The sequence below is a fragment of the Chlorocebus sabaeus genome, chromosome X (genome assembly GCF_047675955.1).
Source record: "Chlorocebus sabaeus isolate Y175 chromosome X, mChlSab1.0.hap1, whole genome shotgun sequence".
NCBI lineage: Eukaryota > Metazoa > Chordata > Mammalia > Primates > Cercopithecidae > Chlorocebus > Chlorocebus sabaeus.
Window position 1 is genome coordinate 34,578,367 of NC_132933.1, and position 26,383 is coordinate 34,604,749.

Genomic DNA, 26,383 nt, shown 5'->3' on the forward strand with positions numbered 1-26,383 from the left:
CAAATCAGCAGATGATACCATCATAATATATGTATTTTCTGGATGTTAGTTTCATTTAAAAAAACCACACATGCAATTGATTATCTTTATAATTAGAAAAAAAATATTTTAACAAGGGGGTAAAACCTGCATTGAAGTTTTAAAACTCTCACAATTTTCTTGAAATACTGAAATCAAGATCATGTTCTTGTCCAAAAAGTGGGGTGGGGGGAATCCTTCCCTTTCCATTTTCTGTTGATCGTGTTTACAAGCACACAGAAATGGTCTCCATCTGGGATATGCTCAAAGTTAGTGGCCAAAAGGTTCAGGGAACTAAAAAGCATTTTTCAATCACTGATCCTTTCCTGCCCTGTCCCACTCCCAGCCTAACCCAATGCTTGGGCTTCTGGATATTACCAAATCTACCTATTTTTTCTCTTTTAATTTTAGTTTTAAAAAACACAAACAGCTAAATATTGATTTGTCTATTTGCCTTTCTAATATACCATCTAGGTATCACTGAGATTAAAAGTCATGATTTCAAGAACTGGACTCAGGCTCAATTGTCACTGTTACTCTTCTCCCAAACACCTCTGACCGATGCACACCCAGGGATGTTTAAGTAGTGGGTATTTAACGGTGTGAATCAAACAACTGATGTTAAAACATCTGCGGAGAATTGCTTGCTATGGAAACTACCCCTACAGTCCCAGCAAGGAGAGCGCCTGAGTATAAAACTGTTGGCTTCAAACAATTTTATTCCTTTCTCAGTATGAGCTGTGTCTCTATTCTGCAGTGAACATGATTGGAATATTTAATCCTATGTAAAATGGTGCAAGTGTGACGCTATGTGAATACACAGAGATAGATAAGAATATCTTCTAGACCCCAAGTCCTGAACCGTATAGCATCTGTCTCCAGGATGCCTTATCTGCCACTGCCACTGCCATTGCCTGGCTATGGGAAAATCAACTGCACTTCCCAGTCCCAGTTTTGGGGCATAAGCAGTGATTGAGGAGGTAGTCGGTCCAAAAAGTAGGTGACTCCTCTGCTGATGCTAAAACAAAAAGCCAGAAAAGGCACATACTAAAATGTTAACTAACAGTGATTTTCTCTAGGTACTGAGCATATGGGTAGATTTTTCTTCTTTCCACTTAATCTGAATTTTCCAGTGTTACAACAACACAGATGTATTATTTAAGTATAAGGATTATGCACTTCTCACCTACAATCAGGCCTGCAAATCCTACAACTTTTATCTAGGTAAAGGTATGACATTGGCCCTCCTCCCAATCCCAACACATACCCTGAGGGCTACCAGTGATGATTATTTCACTCCATTCCCTTAATTTAAATACTAGGGTGATGGTAAAGCTCAACATGTGACTTCTCTTGACCTGTAGTCACCTAGAGATAGCCTTGCATCTCCAATCTCTCCTCAGGAATGACAGGGGTCAAGGAATATTAACACCAATCATAAAATGTGGTACATAAGTCCCTGAGGGAGGGAAAACAAGATGGATTCTCAGGTCTTCTTTTTCTATAGGAAATTCCTTCAGGTTCACTTGAAAAACAAAGGTGGGAGTCTGTGTGATTAGTTTTAGAGAACCTGGAAGTCCTAGAGGGCTGCTGTCTGCTAAATTGTCTTACTGCAAAAGCTCTAGGGCTTCCAGGTACAGTGGCTCCTGAGGGGTTGGACAAGGATCACTCTGAAGTTCTGTGAGGTTCTCCTGGAGCCTTTGGAGCTGTTATCTTCAAGCCACAGAATAAACATTGATGATAAGGGAACATCAGGGCTTACCTAGTCCAATCCTAGAGGGGACAAAAGATTTACTCAAGATAACAGTATATCAGGTGCCACGATGAGATCAGAACCAGGATCCAAGTTTATCATCTACTTAACACTTTTGTTTCCAACACAAATTGATTTCCCTACTTACAGCGCATAAAAAACTGCATGTTGCCTCATTTTCCTGAAGGACTTTATGGAGATGGGAACAGTGGCTATAAGACAGGAGAAATAGGCTGGGCACGGTGGCTGACGCCTGTAATCCCAGTACTTTGGGAGACTGAGGTGGGTGGATCACCTGAAGTCAGGAGTTCGAGACCAGCCTGACCAATATGGTGAAACCCCATTTCTACTAAAAATACAAAACTTAGACCAGGCGCAGTGGCTCACGTCTGTAATCCCAGTACTTTGGGAGGCCGAGGCAGGCGGATCACGAGGTCAGGAGATCGAGACCAACCTGGCTAACACGGTGAAACCCCATCTCTACTAAAAATACAAAAAAATTAGCCAGACATGGTGGCGGGCACCTGTAGTCCCAGTTACTTGGGAGACTGAGGCAGGAGAATGGCGTGAACCCGGGAGGGGGAGTTTGCAGTGAGCGGAGATCGCACCACTGCACTCCAGCCTGGGTGACAGAGCAAGACTCTGTTTCAAAAAAAAAAAAAATTAGCTGAGCGTGGTGGCATGCGCCTGTAATCCCAGCTCCTTGGGAGGCTGAGGCAGGAGAATTGCTGGAACCCAGGAGGTGGAGGTTGCAGTGACCTGAGATCGCGCCACTGCACTCCAGCCTGGGTGACAGAGTGGAGACTCCATCTAAAAAAAAAAAAAAAAAAAAGGAGAAATAGATGGTTTGAGGGAGTAATGTGCCCTACCACAGTGCAGTGGCTTGGGGTCCAGTTGAACACTGTCTTAGTGCCCAATTCCAAATAAGCTAAACCTAACAAGAAAGAAATACTGATTTAAACCAAACAAAGAAATATTGATTTACCTGTGAAAGACCGTCTTTGCACAATGGACACTTGGCGTTGTGATCTAGGCATCTTTCTAGGCATTTTAAGCAAAAAGTATGCCCACAAGGTGTTGTGACTGGCTCATAGAATAATCTGAAATTTAGGAATCAAAATGGAAGAAAACTTCAATAAGACCAAAAATAAAAGAGCAACTCAAAGCTAAGGTTTTAAAGCATTATTTAGACTATTTTAGGGTGGGGGAGGAGTTCTTTTTTAAAAGTCACTATTGCTGCACTTCAGAAAACATTTGCCTTTCATTTTTGAGCTGGATTAAAATACATTTATTAAAGTTTAGGGCATAGCTAGATCATTTTGTAACATCAATTCTAGTCTATCTCTTCTGGGGAATTCAGATTTTTTGCCCTGTCCGGTCCAAGAAAAATAGAGATTAATGCACAGAGTGTCTGGATAAAATTCTATTCTGAAAATATTAGCCAACCTGTTCACCTGAATATATGTAAACACACACAGACACGCAGACACACACACTCTCTCTCCCTTACACATTTACCCACTTAAGCACTTTACATCATATTACCATGGAAAAAATCTTTGTTTGCTAACCTTGATTCCTCTTTTCGTCTAAGCAATGTTAATGCCTGAAGGATATCAAAACTGTACCTCTAACAAACATAACTGCCTTTTATATAGATAGATAATTTTCATAGGGGGAGAATAGTATTGTTAGCGTGCTGACTGATATAGACCAGATATGGATCTATATTGATGCATATACACATATACATACATTTACATGTGTACATACATATGTATACATACATATACTTCAATTTGGTACTATTTTAATTGCTCGGGGAGAGTAGGATATTTTCAAAGCAATGTGGGAATCCTTTTATAAAGCTGTTCTGTACCTTCAGAAATTCATGGATTTGCTTTGCTTAAAAAAAGGCTCACCTGCAGCGAGATCAGTGAGTGAGGGTAGTTGAAGATGACCGTTGAGGAGTGGGGCTTGCATTCACCAAGAGGAGAAAAGCACAGGAAGAATGGAAAGACCCCTCCCTGCCTGACCAGCCTATTTTCACCTCACAAGAGTGTTCAGTGGAAAGTCAGAGGCTGCCAGCTGTACGGCTCCCTCGTGTGGCCAGGAGGTGCACCAGCAGCCTGGCCAGCACTGCCAGGCTGAGTAGAAGAATCAACATGCCAGCTGAAAAGTACTTGTGAAGAAATTGAACCCACTAACTAGAATGAACCTGAGGTCCAGAAAGGTGGAAGTCACTTGTCTAAGTGTGCACAGCCAACTGTTGACAGATGAGAGTCTATCCAACTTCCACTTCCAGTCATGTGCCTTTTCTATTACAAGGATAATTCTCAACCATTGCTGTGCATCAGAATCACCTGGACAGCTTTATCTTTAAACTGCTTTACTGATGCAAAATTGATATATAATAAATGGAACAGACTTAAAGTGTATAATTTGATAAGTTCCGACATATGTACACACTTATGAAACCATCGCCACGATCAAGATAGGAAACATACCCATCACTCCCAAATGTTTCCTCTTGCCCCTTTGTAAGCCCTCCTTCCTGCCTCCCCAAATCACCTGGGGAGCTTATGGAAACTCTAGATGCCCACTACAGCATCTACAGAGATTCAGATCAGTAGACCCAGTGTACAGGACAGGCATCAAGACATTTTTAAAGCCTCCCGGTGATTTTAATGTACAGCCAAGGTTGAGGATCACTGTGTTACACAAATCCCATTAATCTCTGCATAGGCAAACTTTCTGTATTGGTCTTCAAATATCAGTTACGTGTGGAGCAAAAAAAAAAAAAAAAAAAAAAAAAACATACATCGTGAAGCTCCACTGGCTAAAGTTCCAGATTCAACAGGTCAAGGGGACTAGAAAAAATGGGATATTTTTAACAAGCCAATGGAGGTCTGGAGTAGGAGAGAGACTTTTCATAGATTCATCTTTTTGGTACTTTTTGAATTTTTTGATTCTGTTTAAAAAGTAGTTAATTTGTTTAACAAATTAATTAAAATTAATAAATTTTAGTTATCCAATTGGCCAAAAAGCAAAGTTATTTTTTTAAAAAACTATTTACTCTGGAGGTCTCAGTGCACTAAGGCAAGAACAAAACATGAGAACTGGAAAGGAAAAAATCAAATCTGTCATTATTCACAAATGATATGGTGAACTTAGAAAAATCTAAAAGAATCTACAAATGATTATTAGAATAAGAATAGAATTAACAAAGTTACTAGATAAATACACACACACACACAATTATACTTCTATATACCAGCAATAAACATTAGAAATGTTATCATCTTAAAGATAACATTTACAACTGCTTTTAAAAATCAAGTGTCCGGGAAGAAATCTAACAACAGTTATAGGAGACCTCTTTTGGAAAAAGCTACAAACACCTCATTGAAAGAAAGTAAACAGCTAAGTCCCAATAAAAAACCTCAATGGGTTATTTCATTTGTTTATTTTTGTAGAACTTGACAAGTTGATTTCTAAACTTTATAAGGAAAAGCAAAGGGCCAAGATACATCTGAAGAGCAATGATGTGGGAGGACTCACTCTACCAGATAACAGAACATATAAAGCTGTAGTGATTAAAACAGTATATGACTAGCACAAGGACAAATAGACTCAGGGAATAGAATAGGAAGCCCAGAAACAGATCCAGATGTGGATTCTTGATTTATGACAAATGTGTCACTTCAAAGCAGATGGGGGAAAGATTTTCAGTACATAAATAGCCTGCTCAATAAATGGTATTAGGAGAGTTGGCTATCTATAGGGGGAAATGAAATTGGATCATCTCTCATATCATTCGCAAAAACCAATTCCATGGGGACTGTAAAAATAAATGTGAAAAGCAAAACAATAAAACATTCAGAAGATGAAATAGCCAGGCACAGTGGCTGGCACCTCTAATCCCAGCTACTTATTGGGGGGTGCTGAGGTAAGAGGATCGCCTGAGACCAAGAGTTTGACACCCCATGTCTTAAATAAATTAATTAGTCAAATAAAAGAAAATAAAGATAAAAGAGGAGAATATCTTTATGACCTGAAGGTAAAAAAATGAATTATGACACAAACCCTGCCTATAAATGAAAAGATGGATAATTTTGACTGTATTAAAATGAAGCGCTTTTGGCTGAGTGCAGTCGCTCACACCTGTAATCCCAGCACTGTGAGGCCGAGGTGGGCGGATCATCTGGGGTCAGGAGTTCAAGACCAGCCTGGCCAACATGGCAAAACCCCGTAAAAATTAACAGACTGTGGTGGCGCATGCCTGTGATCCTAGCTACTGGGGAGGCTGAGACAGGAGAATCGCTTGAACCCAGGAGGTGGAGGTTGCAGTGAGCCGAGATTGTACCACTGTACTCCAGCCTGGGCGACAGAGTGAGACTCCATCTCAAAATAAAAAAGAAGAGGAAACGCTTTTAAGTTCATCAAAAATGTCATTAAGAGGGCAAAAAGGCAAGCCAGAGTAGGAGAAAGTATCTGCAACACATAACGACTAGCAAAGAACTTGTATCTAGAGCATACATAGAGCCCCTAGAAGTCAATAAGAAAAAGAGAAGGAAGCCAACAGAAAATGAACAAACACTTATATGCACCAGCAGATGTAAACAATGTTTATAGCAATGTTGCCCATGATATCCCCTAACTAGATGCAACCCAAACATCCATCCATAAGAGAACTGGTGGATTCATACAATGGAATATTATACAATAATGAAAATGAACAAACTTCACCTACATGCAATAACATGGATAAATCCTAATACTGAGTAACACAAGCCAGATTGAAAGAATAAATTCTGGATAATTCAGTTTATGCAAAGCTTTTACGTAGGCAAAACTAGATTGCATCACCTAGATATGCATATACGGTGCATATCTAGGTGTAAAGCTATAAAGAGAAACAAGATAAAAGTCAAGATAGTGGTTGGGGTAGGGAGGATACCTACCTCCCTAGGGGTATCCTCTATGATTGGGAAGAGGCATATGGGCAGCTTCTTGGGTCCTGGCAATGTTTTACCTCTTGAACTGAGAGGGGTTACGTAAGTATCTTCTCTACAATATTTTGTTAAGAGAACATATTTATATTTTATGCACTTTTCCACTGTGTGTATTTCACAATTTAAAATGTTTTTCAAAAGTGTGATTTGGAACCACTGCTGTGATCTAATTATCAGAGCAGCCAAACCAAAATATCTCATTTCCTTGGTAACTTAGTCCTGTGAATCTGAATGCCTTATATTATTCGATGGTACTAATGATGAAGATGATTGATGAATCTGTATCTACAACTAATATGCAAAACTGTTTTTCCTGAGAATTTCGCAATTGGGCCTATTATTCATTTAAGAATGTAACCTAATGCAATCTATCTAAAATAACAAAGATATAGCTGGCTAATTAATTGCAATAAATACTGACATTTAGTGAGCAGATGAATAAAACACACACAAAAGGACACAGCAATCTCTTAGCAAAAGCTGTGATTAAAATGCCCCTGACTGAGTAGTAGCAAACACAAATGCGGCCACAGATGCTGCATAATTATTGCTTTGAAATAGTTCAAGGTTCAGATGCTTAGAATACATTACACTTTTCAATACTCAATTCATTTCTATATTTAGGGCTACTCTGCTTCTCTGCACGGCCTGAGTAAAGTGACTGGAACAGATGGAATCTGTTTCTCTGGCTATATTTCTTGGTGTGTCAATACTGAACTTTGTATATTAAGAGGTGGTAATTATGATTAGCTTAATTATACTATTGAGAAAATTTAAACCCAGACAGGTTAAAATAACTTGCTTAAGATCACACAGCTAGCTGGTAAGTAGCAGGGCTTTGGGATGTGAGGTCAGATCTGACTCCCAAGCCCATCCTTCTTCTTCACTCTATGATGTGACAGCAACTATGTGCATGTATTTCTGCATCCAAATAGACATCATCCATCTACATGTAGATGCACACACTCATATGCACACTTTTCTCCCTCCCTCTCTCCTCTCTCCCTCCTTCTGAGAAAGAGAGAGACAGACAGAGAGAGAGAGAACTTGACTAGAATTCTTTTTATTTACCACTTTAGGTAACGATTTCAGAAAACACGTCCAAGAGGTATTTATAAATCAGAGCAGGGCCAGATTTTCACACAAAAAACATTTTACATTGTTACATGATGGAGTAAACAATAGCAATAATAAATGCTTTCAGTTTGATGTCAGCCCAGATAAAATGTTTGGCTTGTCTGGAAATAGCTATCTTTTCCCACCAGTTACATCCTTGTATTGTGTTTTTTGCTATCAAATGAGAGCAAAGAGGAAAGGAGGAGGAAAGGAGGGAGGGGAGAAGGAGAGGGAGAAATAGGGAAAGAGGGAGGAAGAGAGAGTGACAGTGTGCGTGTGTATGAGAGAGGGGAGAGAGAGAGAGAGAGAGAGAGAGATTGAATGAGAGTGAACTGACAGGATCCTTAACACCCAGCTACTTGAGTAGCTAAAACTAGGTTAAATATAAAGCTTCTTGTTAAAATTGACAAAGAGGTTACTGGGCCATTAGATAACTGGCTCAAATATCAAACATTCTTACTGCATATCTCAAAATGTCCTTGTCACCCCAAAAGTTCTGCTCCACAGCAGCCCCAGAGGTGGCCCCCAACAGCTAAGATATCCACACGAGACAAATATCAAAGGAGCACTTGCAACCACTAAGGATTGAGGGGCAGAGTTCTGAAGGGTTGAAGTTAGTGGGTAACTTCCCTCAACAGAGCTCTCCCAGTTCAGCAAGGGAGACTTGGAGATTGGAACGGTCCTCACTTACACAGCTCGGATTATTGTTCCACTCACTCTTTCCACCCTTTTCCCTGTGGAACTTACAACCTGCTCCTCCTAATATTCTCTCTAGAATCTGTGTATACAAATTCACACTCTTAACTTGTTTTTCTACAAATGCAGCTCCACAAAACTGGATTTCATACTAAAATCTTGCACAAATAGTACAAATGTCTAATTTCATGACCCCCACAGATTGTTTTAGACTATCTTTACTCCCAGACACTCTCCCACAAGGACACATGAGGGTAACAAGAGAACCAATCATATTCCTAACACCAAGAAAGAGAAGAAAAATACTGCAGAGGTGGAATCAAAAGCTTTTTCAATGCTAACATAATTCAAGCTGAAGCATGTGTATGAAATAGCCTCTGTCAACATCCGATGTCTAACTTACAGACAAACCCCGTTGGAAAGGGAACTACATGCTTCTGACCGATGGCTGCAGTTTTCAGAACCTCAAAATCCAGATTTCTTTCTAGATTTAGTAGGTTTCTTATCACCATCAAGCAGTGAGAGGCCAGCTATAACTTAGCAGCTTATGCAATGGCTACTCCAGGCACAGAGGGTTTTTGTTTTGTTTTGCTTTGTTTTGTTTTGAAGTCTCACTTAGAACGGAGGGGCAGGATAAGAGAAATGGTGGCTTTTAAATTTCGAGTGAGCCAACTAGAAGGGGGTCTTATCCTCTTGGTGTTTATTTCTTGGACCAAATTGGGAGACCTCCTTCAAAGCCCCCTGTTGAGTTCAAGGACAAACAAGATGAAAGGGAGAAAGCAGAGGAACAAAAGAACTTACACCTCAGGATTCTTAGTTTTCAGAGAAAACACAAACAGGATGAGTCTGTATGTTTGATTTCTTGTCCCCTGGATGTTGGGGGGAGTGTTAAGAAGGATACGCACAACAAAGACCTGTTCTCTGAGCAGGCTAAGTCAATCTACTCCACAGCTCACATCATGGGCTGAGTCACAACGGTATTACCTACAGGAGCCCATTGCTCTGCCTGGAAGTAGGATTTCTCTATCTTCTACCTTGGCTTTGCCAGAACCCACCTGCCATTCTATCGTGAGGGAGTGAGGGAAGTAGTGAAAGGAACCTGCTCATTTAGCCCCTCCCACCCTAGCCCACTCCACCCACACCAACTCCTGACATCATGTGAGGCTTGCTTTGAGTGCTTCAACATTCCACCTGCTGAGCAGGTCTGCCAAAGCTTATGAGCAAATCTGGCATCCAAAATTTTTTTTTAAGAGAAAGAAGGTCCACATTTCAGGTAATGGCTATGTTACTCATTTTTAGTCATCCGACAACAATCATTCAGAATACAAACGCAGGTGATCAATATGAGAAGCATATGTGCCCATTAAAGGGCACATATCTGAGCAGTTTCTGCTGGCTGGATCCCACCATGTAGTGTATGAAAATACTTTTTTAGGGCCAGGCACAGTGGTTCACGCCTGTAATCCCACCACTTTGGAAGGCCAGGGTGGGTGGATCACCTGAGTTAGGAGTTCAGGACCAGCCTGACCAACATGGTGAAACCTCATCTCTACTAAAAATACAAAAATTTGCCAGGCAGGAGGCTGAATTGCCTGAACCGGGAGGTGGAGGACGCAGTGAGATGAAATCACACCACTGCACTCCAGCCCGGGTGACAAAGTGAGACTCTGTCTCAAAACCAAAATTAATTTAACTTAATTTTTAAAAATTAAATAAAAAGACTTTTTGTTATATTTTCTCTTGGGTCAATCATCTTAAAATAAAAAAAGAAATTATTTTTCCGTAAGTTATTGGGGTACCGGAGGTATTTGGTTACGTAAGTTCTTTAGTGGTGATTTCTGAGATTTTGGTGTGCCATCACCCGAGCAGTATACACCGCACCATGTTTGTAGTCTTTTATCCCTCACCCTCCTCCCACTTTTCCTCCCAAGTCCCCAAAGTCCATTGTATCATTCTTATGCCTTTGCATCCTTATAGCTTAGCTCCCACATATCAGTGAGAACATACAATGTTTCGTTTTCCATTCCTGAGTTACATCACTTAGAATAATCTCCAATCTCATCCAGGTCACTGCAAATGCTGTTAATTTATTCCTCTTTATGGCTGCATAGTATTTCATTGTATATATATACCAGAGTTTCTTTATCCACTCGTTGATTGATGAGCATTTGGGTTGGTTCCACGATTTTGCAATTGTGAATTGTGTTGCCATAAACATGCATGTGCAAGTATCTTTTTTGAATAATGGTTTATTTTTCTCTGGGTAGATACCCAGTGGGATTGCTGCGTCAAATGGCAGTTCTACTTTTAGTTCTTTAAGCAATCTCCACACTGTTTTCCATAGTTGCTGTACCAGTTTACATTCCCACCAGCAGTATAGAAGTGTTCTCTGCTCACCACATCCACGCCAACATCTACTGTTTTTTGAGTTTTTTATTATGGTCATTCTTGCAGGAGCAAGGTGGTATCTCAATGCGGTTTTGATTTACATTTCCCTGATCATTAGTGATGTTGAGCATTTTTTTATGTTTGTTGCCCATTTGTGTATCTTCTTTTGAGAACTGTCTATTCATACCATTAGCCCACTTTTTGATGGGATTGTTTTTTTCTTACTGATTTAAGTTTGTTGTAGATTCTGGATATTAGTCCTTTGTCAGATGTATAGATTCTGAAGATTTTCTCCCACTCTGTGGGTTGTCTGTTTACTCTGCTGACTGTTCCTTTTGCTGTGCAAAAGCTCTTTAGTTTAATTAGGTCCCAGCTATTTATCTTTGTTTTCACTGCATTTGCTTTTTGGTTCTTGGTCATGAAATCCTTGCCTAAGCCAATGTCTACAAGGGTTTTTCCAATGTTATCTTCTGGAGTTTTTATAGTTTCAGGTCTTAGGCTTAAGTCCTTAATCCATCTTGAGTTGATTTTGTATAAAGATCCAGTTTCATTCTCCTACATGTGGCTAGCCAATTATCCCAGCACCATTTGTTTAAAAGGGTGTCCTTTCCCCACTTTGTGTTTTTGTTTGCTTTGTTGAAGATCAGTTGGCTGTAAGTATTTGGGTTTATTTCTGGGTTCTCTATTTTGTTCCATTGGTCTATGTGCCTATTTTTACAACAGTACCATGCTGTTTTGGTGACTATGGCCTTATAGTATAGTTTGAAATCAGATAGTGTGATGCCTCCAGATTTGTTCTTTTTGCTTAGTCTTGCTTTGGCTATGCAAGCTCTTTTTTGGTTCCATATGAATTTCAGAATAGTTTTCTTCTAATTCTATGAAGAATGATGGTGGTATTCTGATGGGGATTGCATTGAATTTGTAGATTGCTTTTGGCAGCATGGTCGATTTCACAATATTGATTCTACCCATGAGCATGGGATGTGTTTCCATTTGTTTGTGTCATCTCTGATTTCTTTCGGCAGTGTTTTGTAGTGTTTTTTTTGTTTTGCTTTGTTTTTTTGACGGAGTATCCCTGTCGCCTGGGCTGGAGTGCAGTGGTGCATTCCCTGCTCACTGCAAACTCCGCCTCCTGGGTTCACACCATTCTCCTGCATCAGCCTCCCAAGTAGCTGGGACTACAGGCACCCGCCACCAGGCCCAGCTAATTTTTTGTATTTTTAGTAGAGATGGGGTTTCATCGTGTTAGCCAGGATGGTCTCAATCTCCTGACCTCATGATCCACCCGCCTCGGCCTCCCAAAGTGCTGGGATTACACGCATGAGCCACTGTGCCTGGCTTGTGTTTTGTAGTTTTCCTGTAGAGGTCTTTCGACTCCATGGTTAGGTAAGTATTTTATTTTTTTACAGCTATTGTAAAAGGGATGCTTGATTTGACTCTCTGCTTGGTCACTGTTGGTGTATAGAAGAGCTCCTAATTTGTGTACATTAATCTTGTATCCAGAAACTTTACTGAATTCTTTTATCAGTTCTAGGAGCTTTCTAGAGGAGTCCTTAGGGTTTCCAAGGTAAACAATCATATCATCAGCAAACAGTGACAGTTTGACTTCCTCTTTACTGATTTGGATCCCTTTCTTTCTTTCTCTTGTCTGATTGCTCTGGCTAGGACTTTCAGTACTCTGTTGAAAAAGAGTGGTGAGACTGGGCATCCTTGTCTTGTTCCAGTTCTCAGAGGGAATGCTTTCAACTTTTCACCGTTCAGTATTATGTTGGTTGTGGGTCTGTCACAGATGACTTTTATTACATTAAGGTATGTCCCTTGTATGCTGATTTTGCTGAGAGTTTTAATCATAAAGGGATGCTAGATTTTGTTGAAGGCTTTTTCTGCATCTATTGAGATGATCATGTGATTTTTGTTTTGATTTCTGTTTATGTGGTTTATCACATTTACTGACTTGCATGTTAAACCATCCCTGCATTCCTGGTATGAAACCCACTTGATCATGGTGGATTATCTTTTTTTTTTTTTTTTTTTTTTTTGAGAAGAAGTCTCATACTGTCGCCCAGGCTGGAGTGCAGTGGTGTGATCTCAGTTCACTGCAAGTTCCACCTCCCAGGTTCACGCCATTCTCCTGCCTCAGCCCTTCTACTACCTGGGACTACAGACGCCCGCCACCACGCCCAGTTAACTTTTTTTGTATTTTTAGTAGAGACCAGGTTTCACCATGTTGGCCAGGATGGTCTCGATCTCCTGACCTTGTGATCCACCCACCTCGGCCCAAAGTGTTGGGATTACAGGCGTGAGCCACTGCACTCAGCCCAGATTATCTTTTTAATATGTTGTTGGATTTGGTTAGCTAGTATTTTGTTAAGGATTTTAGCATCTGAGTTCATCAAGGATATCAGTCTGTGGTTTTCTTTTTTTGGTTGTCCTTTCCTGATTTTGGTATTAGGGTGATACTGGCTTCATAGAATGAATCAGGGAGGGTTCCTTCTCTATCTTGTGGAATAGTGTCAAAAAGATTGTTACCAATTCTTCTTTGAATGTCTGGTAGAATTCTGCTGTTAATCCGTCTGGTCCTGGACTTTTTTTTTTTTTGCCAGCAATTTTTAAGTTACCATTTCAACCTTGCTGCTTATTACTGGTCTATTCAGGGTATCTCATCCTTCTTGATTTAAGCTAGGAGGGTTGTATTTTTCCAGGAATTTATCCTTCTCTTCTAGGTTTTCTAGTTTATGTGCATAAAATTGTTCATAGTAGCCTTCACTAATCTTTTGTATTTCAGTGGTGTCATTGTAGTATCTCCTGTTTCATTTCTTAGTGAGGTTATTTGAATTTTCTCTCTTCTTTCCTTGGTGAATCTTGCTAATGGTCTATCAATTTTACTTATCTTTTCAAAGAACAGGCTTTTTGTCTCATTTATCTTTGGTATTGTTGTTGTACCAATTTAATTTAGTTCTGCTCTGATCTTGGTTATTTCCTTTCTTCTGCTGGGTTTGAGTTTGGTTTGTTCTTGTTTCTCTAGTTCTTTGAGGTGTGACCTTAGATTGTCTGTGCTCTTTCAGACTTTGATGTAGGTGCTTAGGGCTATGAACTATCCTCTTAGCACTGCCTTTTCTGTATTCCAGAGGTTTTGATAGGTTGTGTCATTATTGTCATTCAGTTTGAAGAATTTTTTAAATTTCCATTTTGATTTTGTTTTTGACCCAATGCTCATTCAGGAGCAAGTTGTTTAATTTCCATGTATTTGCACAGTTTTATTCCACTGTGGTCTCAGAGAGTACTTGATATCATTTTAATTTTCTTAAATTTATTAAGGCTTATTTTATGGTCTATCATATAGTCTATCTTGGAGAAAGTTTCATATACTGTTGAATAGAATGTGTATTCTGCAGTTGTTGGATAAAATGTTTTGTATGTATCTGTTAAGTCCATTTGTTCCAAGGCATAGTTTAAATCCATTGCTTCTTTGTTGACTTTGTCTTGATGACCTGTCTAGTGCTGTTAGTGGAGCGTTGAAGTCCCCCACTATTATTGTGTTGCTGTCTATCTCATTTCTTAGGTCTATTATGAATTGTTTTATAAATTTGGGACTTCCAGTGTTAAGTGCATATATGTTTAGGATTGTGATATTTTCCTGTTGGACAAAGCCTTTTACAATTATATACTGTCCCTTTTTGTCTCTTTTAACTGCTGTGGCTTTACAGTTTGTTTTGGGCCGGATGCAGTGACTCACGCCTGTAATCCCAGCACTTTGGGAGGCCAAGGCAGGTGGATCATGATGTCAGGAGTTCAAGACCTGCCTGACCAACATGGTGAAACCTGGTCTCTACTAAAAATACAAAAATCAGCCAGGCGTGGTGGCGCATGACTGTAATCTCAGCTACTCAGGAGGCTGAGGCAGGAGAATCACTTGAACCTGGGTGGCAAAGGTTGCAGTGAGCCGAGATCACACCATTGCACTCCAGCCTGGGTCTCAGAAGGAGACTCTGTCTCAAAAAAAAAAAAAAAAAATTTGTTTTGTTTGATATAAAACTAGCTACTCCTGCTCACTTTGGGTGTTCATTTGCATGAAACGCCTTTTTCCACCCCTTTACTTCAAGTTTATGTGAGTCTTTATGTGTTAGGTGAGTCTCCTGAAGGCAGCAGATGGTTGGTGAGTTCTTATCCATTCTGCGGTTCTGTATCTTTTAAGTGGGGCATTTAGGCCATTTACATTGTTAGTATTGAAATGTGGTGTACCGTTGCATTCATCGTGCTCTTTGTTGCATGTGTACTTTATGTTTTTGCTTTTTAACTTGTAGTTTTTATAGGTCCTATGTGATTTATGCTTTAAAGAGGTTCTCTTTTGATGTGTCTCCAGCATTTACTTCAAGATTTAGAGCTCCTTTTAGCAGTTCTTGTAGTGGTAGCTTGGTAATGGCAAATTCTCTCAGCATTTGTTTGTCTGAAAATGACTGTATCTTTCCTTCATAAGTGATGCTTAGTTTCACCAGATACAAAATTCTTGGTTGGTAATTGTTTTGTTTGAGGAGGCTGAAGATAGGTCCCCAGTCCCTTCTAGGTTTTAGGGTTTCTGCTGAGAAATATGCTGTTAATCTAATAGGTTTTCCTTTATAGGTTAGCTGGTTGCTGTCTCAGTTCTTAAGACTTTTTCTTTCATCTTAACTTTGGATTATCTGATGACAATGTGCTTAGGTGAGGATCTGCTTGTGATGAATTTCCCAGGTGTTCTTTGTGCTTCTTGTATTTGGCTATCTAGGTCTCTTACAAGGCCAGGGAAGTTTTCCTCAATGACTCCCCCACATACATTTTCCAGACTTTTAGAATTTTCTTCTTCCACAAGTACACCAATTATTATTAAGTTTGGTCATTTAACATAATCCCAGACTTCTTGGAGGCTTTGCTCATATTTTCTTATTTGTTCATATTTTCTTATTCTTTTTTCTTTTTTTCTTATTTATTTATTTATTTTTTTTGAGACGAAGTCTTGCTCTGTCACCCAGGCTGGAGTGCAGTGGCTGGATCTCAGCTCACTGCAAGCTCCGCCTCCCGGGTTTACACCATTCTCCTGCCTCAGCCTCCCGAGTAGCTGGGACTACAGGTGCCTGCCACCTCGCCCGGCTAGTTTTTTGTATTTTTTTAGTAGAGACGGGGTTTCACCATGTTAGCCAGGATGCTCTCGATCTCCTGACCTCGTGATCTGCCCGTCTCGGCCTCCCAAAGTGCTGGGATTACAGGCTTGAGCCACCGTGCCCGGCCTTTAATTTATTTTTTATTATACTTTAAGTTCTAGGGCACATGCACACAACGTGCAGGTTTGTTACTTTTTTCTTTTGTCTTTGTTGGATTGGATTAATTTGAAGACCTTGTCTTCGAGTTCTGAATTTCTTTCCTTTTTTTTTTTTTTTTTTTTTGAGACGGAGTCTTGCTCTGTCGCCCAGCCTGGAGTGCAGTGGCCGGATCTCAGCTCACTGCAAGCTCCGCCTCCCGGGTTTACGCCATTCTCCTGCTGCAGCCCCCCGAGTAGCTGGGACTACAGGCGCCTGCCACCTTGCCCGGTTAGTTTTTTTTGTGTGTGTATTTTTTAGTAGTGACGGGGTTTCACCGTGTTAGCCAGGGTGGTCTCGATCTCCTGATCATCTCATGATCTGCCTGTCTTGGCCTCCCAAAGTTCTGGGATTACAGGCTTGAACTACCGCACCTGGTCTGAATTTCTTTCTTCTACTTGTTCAATTATATTGCTGAGACTTTCCAGAGCATTTCGCATTTTTAAAAGTGTCCAAAGTTTCCTGATTTTTTTTTTTCTTTAAGCTATCTATTTCCATGATATCTCTCCCTTCACTTTTTTTTTTTTTGAGACAGAGTCTCACTCTGTCACCCAGGCTGCAGTGCAGTGGCGTGATCTCAGCTTACTGCAAGTTCTGCCACCTGGGTTCATGCCATTCTCCTGCCTCAGCCTCCCGAGTAGCTGGAACTACAGGCACCCGCCACCATGCCTGGCTAATTTTTTTGTATTTTTAGTAGAGACAGGGTTTCACTGTGTTAACCAGGGTGGTCTAGATCTCCTGACCTCATGATCCACCTGCCTTGGCCTCCCAAAGTGCTGGGGTTACAGGTGTGAGCCACCGCGCCCAGCCTCTCCCTTCTCTTCTTGTACCAGTTTTTGGATTGCCTTGCATTGGGCTTTGCCTTTCTCTGGTCTACCCCTGAGTAGCTTAATAACTAACCTCCTGAATTCTTTTTCAGGTAAATCAGGGATTTCTTCTTGGTTTGGATCCATTGCTGGCGAACTAGTGTGTATTTTTGGGGGTGCTGAAGAACCTTGTTTTGTCATATTACCAGGGTTGGTTTTCTGGTTCCTTCTCATTTAGGTAGGCTCTGTCAGAGGGAAGGTCTAGGGCTAAAGGCTGTTGTTCAGATTCTTCTGTCCCACGGGGTATTCCCTTGATGTAGTACTCTCCCCCTTTTCTTATGGATGTGGCTTCCTGTGAGCCAAACTGCAGTGATCACTGTCTCTCTTCTGGGTCTAACCACCCAGAGTCTACCTGGCTCCGGGCTGGTACTGGGGATTGTCTGCAGAGTCCTGTGATGTGAACCATCTATGGGTCTCTCAGCCATAGATACCAGTGCCTGTTCTGGTGGAGGTAGTCAAGGGTGCAACGGACTCTATGAGGGTCCTTAGCTTTGGTGGTTTAATGCTCTATTTTTGTGCTGGTTGGCCTCCTGCTTGGAGGTGGTGCTTTCCAGAAAACATCAGCTGTGGTAGTGTGGAGAGGGAGCAGCAGTGGGCAGGGCCTTAGAAACCCTAAGATTATAGGATGTCTTCCACTTTGTCTTCCACTACCAGGGTGGGTAGGGAAGGACCATCGGGTGGGGGCAGGGCTAGGTATGCATGAGCTCAGATTCTCCTTAGGCGGGTCTTGCTGCAGTTGCTGTGGGGGATGGGGGTGAGATTCCCAGGTCACTGGAGTTGTGTACCTAGGAGGATTATGGCTGCCTTTGATGAGTCATGCAGGTTGCCAGGGAAGTTGGGGAAATACATCAGTCACAGGCCTCACCCAGCTCCCACGCAAACTGAAGGGCCAGTCTCACTTCCACCATGCCCCCCTCCAACAGCCCCAAGTCTGTTTCCAGTCAGAGAGTGAGAGGAGCTTGAGAACTTGCCCGAGGCTGTTTGCCTCCCAGAGTATTTGGGGTGTCTCCTGGGTCCTGCAGAAGCAACCCACTTCCTTCAGAGGGACTGTGGGTCCTCTCGGGATTGCTGGTTTGTTCTTGTAGTCGATCTGGAGCTCCATAGTCCCCCCTGCAGGACCCACCAGCACAACAAAGAGCAGCCTGCCAACCATCTTAATATTTGTGCGGATATCTCAGCCTCCTTTTAATGCTCTTTTGGAAAACAGACACATTTGTGAATCTGCTAAAGGATGTGGACCTTGTACTTGAAAACCCATATACTTTAACACACAACTTCGAGACATTCATACATCTATTAGAATCCATATATAGAACATCCTCAGAGGTCCATAGACCCAAAGTTTCCTTCTGGACCTCTGGTCTAGAAGGAAAAAAAAAGTTAACATTTACTGAGTATCTATTATATGCCAGACACTATTCCAGGTGTTAAATAGATTTTTCTCAATTAATCATGACAACCCCATGGAGTAGGTACACTGTTCTCTATTTTACTGACAAGAAAACAGTAGCAGAGAATGTCACTTGCTCCATCCAGGTAAACAGCCAGTAAATAACAGCACCAGGGAGCCCCTCCTCTAAGCTACTAAGTCACAGCTGTGAAATCAAAGACATGCAAGCAATTTAAAAAAAAAATTGTATATGGTTACACACACCATAATCATAGCTTATTTTTTGGGGGGTGGGGAAGCATGTGGATAATCTGCCTTTCCAGAGATCTGAGGAAGTAGAGATAATGTGGCACTGGTTGGTGGGGAGATACTTGGCTAAGTATCTCAGGCCCACCACTAATATTCATGACACAACACAAAACAAAAGCTAGTCAGGCCCACCACTTGGCTTCCCAAGAATAGATCTGTGGCAGTGACAGTAGTCCTTGAACTTGAGTTCTTGACGGTATAACTGAGATTAGTGCTGGGGTCCAAAATTTAAATTATCTCTAGGGGTTGGAATGTAATGCAATTGTGACACCAGGTTGAAATAAGGCATTTGGGCGGCGGGGGGCATGGTCAACTGGAGAGTACACGTCCTGTCTCAAGACATTCACATTTAAGAAAAACAACCCCCATGAGGGCCAAACAAAAGACATATTCAGACCAGGTGCAGTGGCCTGTAATCCCAGGACTTTGGGAGCCCCAGGCAGGCAGATCCCTTGAGCTCAGGAGTTTGAGACCAGCCTGGGCAACATTGTGAAACCCTGTCTCTACTAAAAATACAAAACCTAGCCAAGCGTGGTGGCGCAGGCCTGTAATCCCAGCTACTTAAGAGGCTGAGGCACGTGAATCGCTTCAACTGGGGAGACAGAGGTTGCAGTGAGCTGAAATTGTACCACTGCACTCCAGCCTGGGCAACAGAGCAAGACTCTGTCTCCAAAAAAAGATACACACACGCACACACACACACACACAAAAGACATATTCAGACATAATCAGCCCAGTGGGCCATCAGTTTGTGACCTGCGAATAGACCGTTCCCTTCCCACTCCAGGTTTTTCCCAAGTCAAGAGTCAGAAATGCAGGGAATGCAGTCTGTGGGAAGGGGACACAAGCTGACCCACGTGACAATCAACGTTGTGATTTCCATTCCGTTAGAGCTATGCTTTTTACATGCTAACCAACCCAGCAGTAGGTCACTAGCAGAAAGGTCCAGACACCAGAGATGAAGAAACATCAGGAAGTAAATGATAGTACACAGGACGTACCTCATACATAGAGCGCATTCAAGGTCAGATGCGTCGAAAGATGCAAGTGGTAAACTGAGAGCAGGTTTGTCCCCCTGATCAGTGGGAGGATCTGTGATTTAGAAAGCAAGAAGTCAGCAGTGGAGCAACCTCGGTTTCATAGATAGTACTTCTGAGGCAAAAGAATCCAATGCGTTTTTCAGTTTGCCACTCTCACCACCACCTCCCAGAGAGTTGATTTAGTGGACACCTGAGCCGTTGAGAGTGGGACACTCAGAAGTAGGTTCTCAGAGGTTTCCAGCAGCCCCAACAGAAAGAGAAATGCAAGTCAAAGAATGTCCAGGAGCCCTGGGGACTTCATTCAAATGCAACAGGCACCTCTCTCAACAGCAGAAGCTACAGCAACTCAATGGATTGAGCTAGGCCTTCAAAGCTAAAACTGAATCTTGGCACTGCCAACCTCTCGTGGAAAGATAGCAAGCCACAGCTGCAGTTTCTCACATGCCTACCTATGGGAACACAACTGGGAATGAGCAGGGTGAGGCCTGACCTCACTTTCCTCATCCTGCATTCCTAGAATGGGGATGGGGGTAGCGAGAGGTTGCCCTAGAAGGAAGTGGCATCCCCATGGGTATGGGATGCCATTAGTTGATACTGTGCTTGACCTAATGCCTTGGTGTTCCATTATATTAATAATTAGTATCAAACACTTACTACAGTGTGCTACGCACGATGCATGCTCTCACAGAAGCCTCATAGGAATCTTTAAGGCCACACAGCTCGTAAATGCCAAAGCTGGGTCACACATCCAGAGACTAAGGAGCCCCCGGACAGAGGTAAGTAACTTGTATATACTGGTGAGCCCAGGGATCTCCTCCAAGCTACCTTCTCCCTGGGTAGAGCCAGTACCTTGCTTGGAGGCTTTATTAGGCATCCCTGTGTCTTCTTGGGATTCAATTTGGCAATGTTTCCTTTTCTTTTCCTGGCATTTTCCAGTCTTGCTGGAAGCAGCTTTTGGAGAGGTAGCATCCCACTTCTCCTCCTCTTCTTCCTGGTCTTTCATGTGGTGCTGCTGACCATCCCCCTTCACTTTAGCTGGATCCATCAGACTGCTGCCATCTCCCCTGGCTGCAGCTTCCTCCTGACTAGAACAATGTGGGAGCTCCAGATTGTCCTGGATGAAGAAAGAGCCACATATCAGAATCTTCTTAGGACCAATATTGTTCTCTGATATTCTTACCCAGAGGGACAAAGGGAAACTATAGAGTCCTGATCCCCACCCCAATTGCAGAGTGAACACAGAGCTCAGCTGGGGGGCCGTCATAAGGTATTATTTCCTACTTCTTGTCCACACAGCATCTGCAACCAAGGCATGCCCAGCTTGGGTGGAGTTAGGGAACTTCCCTAGGCAAGGACAGGAAGGTATGTAGGAGGAGAGGCTCCTTGGGCAGGTGCAAAAAGGGGAAATGCCAGGGCTAGCACCAGTTCCCCTTCCTATCAAATCCTTCCCCAATAACCGCTTTAGCAAAACCAAGGCAGGCAGTGAGGGCAGATCCTGTCACTCAGTAGTTCCTCTGGCCCTCACTGCCATTCACGGCCGTCTGCGATCCCCAAACTCCAGCTCCAAAAGGACTTTTGGTAGGGCTTTGGCACAGGTCTGCTCACAGGCCTGCCAAGTTACCTCACGCTGCAGGGCTGTATGCTACACTAGTCAAATGAACAAGGTACAAACTATTCCTTTTACTAGATTTGGGGTGAAAAGCATTAAAAAAAAAAAAAAGACAAAATCACCTGGCAAAAAAAACAACGTCTCTAGCCTTTTAAAGAATATTTTCCCAGGAGATGGATATTTGAAAAAGGATTTAGAAATAAGTGCAATAACAACATGTTTATGCAGATTTACATGGAGAACCCCTCTCTAATCTAAACCCATAGTCCACAGGTCAAGATATTCATCTTGTTGTTTCCCTCTAACCCTACCAAAAGAAAATTGGTAGACAGGTGAAAAAGGGGAGCATACAGCTGGGAGAAAACAATGAGGTGAGGAGAAAAATAATGTGGGTTTTCTGTCTCTAACTTGGGGAGTTGGGGTTTTCTCCAGCACAACAGCAGTACTACAACCTTGACTTTCGATGAACCGAAGGCATTGGCCACTCAGGAGTATACTGCTTTGCAAAGCAAAGTTTGGGTGGAAATCCAATCCTTGTTCCCCAGCTAGTTCACACTGGAAAGCCAAGGCTGCTATTTTTCTTCTTTTCAGATGGAGCTGCAATCAGAAGTCACTCCAGGCATTTGGGTTCAGTATTAGCATCCTCAATCATGTAATAGTGATCTTAATGATTGAAATCACTGGGGGTTCTCTGATTTCAGGAGCTCCTCTAAGTTCTGCTGTTTTTTAACAAAAGCTGGGCACACCTGCATTTCAGTCCTTTTTTGAGAGTCCAGGGCTTACACACAGAAGAACATGGGGCATGAATGGAGGGAAAACTGCTCCCTAAAGGTGCCCAGGCATTCAGTGCTAAACTCTCCCTTGGAGTCTGCGCTTCTGATCCTCAACTTCTGATCACTTACCCTCTGCCAGGAAAGCCAGGGCCTGGAGCCCATCTCTCTTGTGTTCTGTTTTCTGGTTTTCAAAGAAAGGTACAAATACCTGTCCTCCTCCCAGGTCCTTCAACTCAACATTCTTTCCAACATCTCTTTCCTCTTCTCTGTTACAAATATGTATTGGAAGCTTACTTATGTATAAGGCATAGTGCAAGGATATAAAATTACGTCCATTTGAGAATCAAACAGAGTTGTCTTTGCACAGGGTAAGTGCTGGCACTCAAAGGCCAGCAGTTTGAACAGACAAAAGCTCGAAAGGAGGGAGAAAGGAGGGATCCTCAGGCCCTCTTCCCAGACTCCTCCCCAAAGCCTATAAACCCACCCAAATTGTACGGCCCAGGGGCAGTGAGCCAATTCCTTTCTAGTTCTGTCAAATCTCTCTTGGCTGGATCTAACCAAGAACTGGAAAAAAAAAAAAAATGTATCCTAGCACTTTGGAAGGCCAAGGTGGGAGGATCACTTGAGGCCAGGAGTTCGAGACCAGCCTAGGCAAAAATGGCGAAACCCCGTCTCTACCAAAAAAAAAAAAAAAAAAAACCGCCAGGCATGGTGGCTCATGCCTGTAGTCCCAGCTACTCGGGAGGCTGAGGTGGGAGGATCTCTTGAGGCCAGGAGTCTGAGGCTGCAGTGAGCCATGATCATATGACTGCCCTCCAGCCTGGGTGACAGAAAGACACCCTGTCTCAAAATTTTTTTTCAATGTAATGAATAATTCTGGGACCATGCCTGAAATTCACAACTGCATCTTTAAGAGGTTCTTTGCAAAGAACAGAACCACTAGTGACTCAATTTCTTCTTTCTCAGGAACCAAAATAGGAGAGGGAGGGCTCACTCCCCATGTTTGCCCACAAAACAGCGAAACGAAGTGTCACGAGCGAGCTGGGTGAGTTGAGTTTTACCTGTAACAACCTTGGCAGATTATGGCTGGTAACTTCAGTAGTCATTGACTCTACGTTTTCCTTTAATCTAGGGTGAGGTGCCAACAGCTTCAGGATATCGGGAGAATGTTCCTGAGAATCCCCCGGGACTGATGGTGAAAAGAAACTAAGGAGAAGCTGTGACATAAAACAGAAGACTTCACTACTTAAGTTTCTACAGGTGCCCAGGTGAAGGGGAGAAGGGCGGGGGTGAGGGAGCCAGCTTTTAGGGCAGAACTCCAGGGAGGAAGCCTTGGACCAGTGTCCCCAACACACACTGGGGCAGGGGTCCTTGCTTCAGCAGCCATCAGAATCAACTGAGGAACTTATGAAAAATCTAGGTCTCTACTTTCTACTACCATCTCCCCCAGGTCTGAAGTGTGGCCGAGGAATCTGGATTTTGAGAAGGCACTACAGATGCCTCTGTTGCCTAGCCAAGGTTAAGAGCCACGATGCTGGTGCTAACACTCCACAGAAATATCTGCAGTGGGATTTTAAAACTCATCTAGGAGGAAAGAGACAGAGAGGTGAAGTCAGGAGAGAAACCTCAGTTGGAGAACTTGAAGTTCATAATACCTCAGTGAGTAGAAGTCTACAAATGTCTTCTAGGATCCTCACTGTTTCTTTTCTCCATCATCCATTTTGCTTCCTCCTCTCCCCACCATCACCCCTGGATCTTTAATCCCTTCAAAGCTGGGAACCTGAGCAGTTAACCGTTAGGAAAAACAGAACACCAGCTTCCTCCCTCTTCTCCCAGCCTCACCTCCCCTATTCTGGCCTTTGCCTCCCAGAGGATGTTAGGTTAAGTTAAAGTACTAGGTGCAAGGAGGTTCCAGTCTCTTGCTCTTTTCCCTTGCAATTGGATAAGCTGGGAGGGTAGATGTGTGTTCTAATGTAGCTTGCACCATTCACTGTCCACATTCTTGCCCCAAGTTTCCCTTGTACCGGCAAGGATTATGTGAGTGTGTGTGTGTGTGTGTGTGTTTGTGTGTGTGTGTGTTTCCATATACTGAAACATGTAACACAAGGAGAGCAGGTGACTTTGCTTCTAAAACCTACTCCAGTGCTTATCACCCAGCAGCTCCTGCAGTATTTGGAGACCCACTAAGGGATGCTCCAGTCCTGTGCTGAGGATACATAGGGTATTAATTCATCAGTGAAATGTGACAGAGCACCAAACTCCAGTTTGATTCATTCTCTGGCCTCCAGCAGTCTCTTCATGATGTTCCTTCAGATGCCAGCACTTGCCATGAAGCCAAACCCTGCTCAGCCTTCAAAGCTCAGCTCAAGTGCTACCTTCCCTCACTATTCCAGTCCTGTCCTATGCAGTAGAGAGTGCACCATAATATAGCATCTTGAACACCACGTTGTTATCCTAGAAATGTGTCACAGATGTAAGCCTTTCTCTCCCGCCAGATGGCCAGCTTCTAGAGGGCACATAACAGATACCCAATAAATACTCATCCTACGGGATGGAATTGAATTAAGACACTTATCCACCCCAGGGCCCAGGGAGAGGCCTCGCATTCAGGCCTAAAGTCCTCAGATTGATCCTTATGTTTCCTTTCAGCTCTGAGAAACCCACTTTCCAGTTATGAGTTGGCAAAGGAGTTAAATGGGGAGGTACTCACAGCACCCCGGGCCATAAATGCCAGCTTTCAGAGGTCCCTCTTCCACAGGAGCCAAGGTTGGCCCTCTGAAGCCCTAATGAGTGACCCAATAGGACCAAGCCAGTTCTGAGGAGGCAGTATCCTTGGAATTCTCCCAAAAAGAGCATAATATTCTTCAATGGCAGCCACACAGCATCACAAGGTACAAGGATGAAAGGGCAGAGGGTGGTGGGAAGGAAAAGGGAGAAATCAAAGGAAACAAAGCAGAAATAACAACAGCAGTTCCCTTCTTCATTTTACTACGTGCGATCTCTCTCTATGCCTTCTCAATGGCATTGGAAAACAAAGGTTAGGGTCAATTCTCAGTGAGAATGATCACTCCACACGAATGAAAGTCAACTACACTTCAGCCTCAGCCTTAGAAGGGCCCAAATAGCAAGAAGGAGGAAAAAGAATCTGAGGTAAAAACAAACATTAAAAAGAAACACAAGCCTGTGAGTTCAAAGGCAGCTTATTAATGTCAACTCAACCTGCATCATCTCTGTCAAATCTTTAGCCCTAAAACTGGAATGATCTAGTAAATAAACACAACTGAGGACTCTCGACATTCTTAATCGCTGCCATGGCCTCATCACACTCAGTGGAAATTCGCCTCTAAATTCTTGCCCTCACTTCAGAACTCTGTAACACTCATCATGGGCATACACTCGCTTGCATCATCTGGCATTTATGTTAACAAATGCAAGACTGTAAATTCCTTGAAGACTAAAACTGTGACTTACACCTCTTTGTGTCTCCAGAGCTTCACACAATGCCTTGCCTCAAACCATTAGGCAGCTGTAGAAATGACAACAGTTTGTCTATAAAAGCAGACTGGAGAGACAGGTCAGCCCAACTGATGACAACAAAAACATCTCAGGCCAACTGGGAAATGGACAAACAGGAGTCAAGAAACCATTCCTCCTTGGGTCTAAGACCTGCCTCTGTTGGCCTTTGCACGCTCTGTTCTCAAAGACAAGTTTCTTCTAACTGCCTTTGTTCATCACGGAACTGGAAAGTTCCATTGCTACTATTGACCCAGCATCACCAGTGAGTGCTGAGGCTGTGGCCATGTCCTCATGGGAAGCAGGATGGCAGAGCAGCTAAGGTGCCAGGCTTTGGAAGCAGATAGACTTGGGTTTGAATACTTTCCCACCAATCACCAGCTGCATGACCTTGGGAAAGTCAGCAAGCCCGAGCTTCATCTGTCTCATCTGTAACCTGAGGATAAATAACCAAACCTAGCCTCAGGAATGTAGTGGGGTTTAAATAATCTACTCTACATAAAACGCCTAGCACAGTGTCTAATGTAGAAGAAATTCTCAACAAATGTTAGCTATTATTATTATCAT

At 42.6% G+C, this 26,383-nt stretch overlaps 1 protein-coding gene across 3 annotated transcripts in view; it reads right to left on the reverse strand.

Annotated features, from left to right (window-relative positions):
• The window catches only part of LONRF3 (LON peptidase N-terminal domain and ring finger 3), a 49,723-nt gene that overhangs the window by 13,785 nt on the left and 9,555 nt on the right, over positions 1-26,383 (reverse strand). For 2 of the 3 annotated variants that reach the window (XM_008019408.3, XM_008019407.3), the window contains 3 exons: positions 20,771-21,035; positions 19,883-19,973; positions 2,757-2,871 (listed from right to left, as the gene is read on the reverse strand). In XM_008019408.3, coding sequence (XP_008017599.2) covers positions 2,757-2,871; positions 19,883-19,973; positions 20,771-21,035 — 471 coding nt within the window. Of the gene's footprint in view, positions 1-2,756; positions 2,872-19,882; positions 19,974-20,770; positions 21,036-23,364; positions 23,521-26,383 lie in introns of all 3 variants that reach the window. The other variant, XM_008019406.3, reaches the window with a different exon arrangement.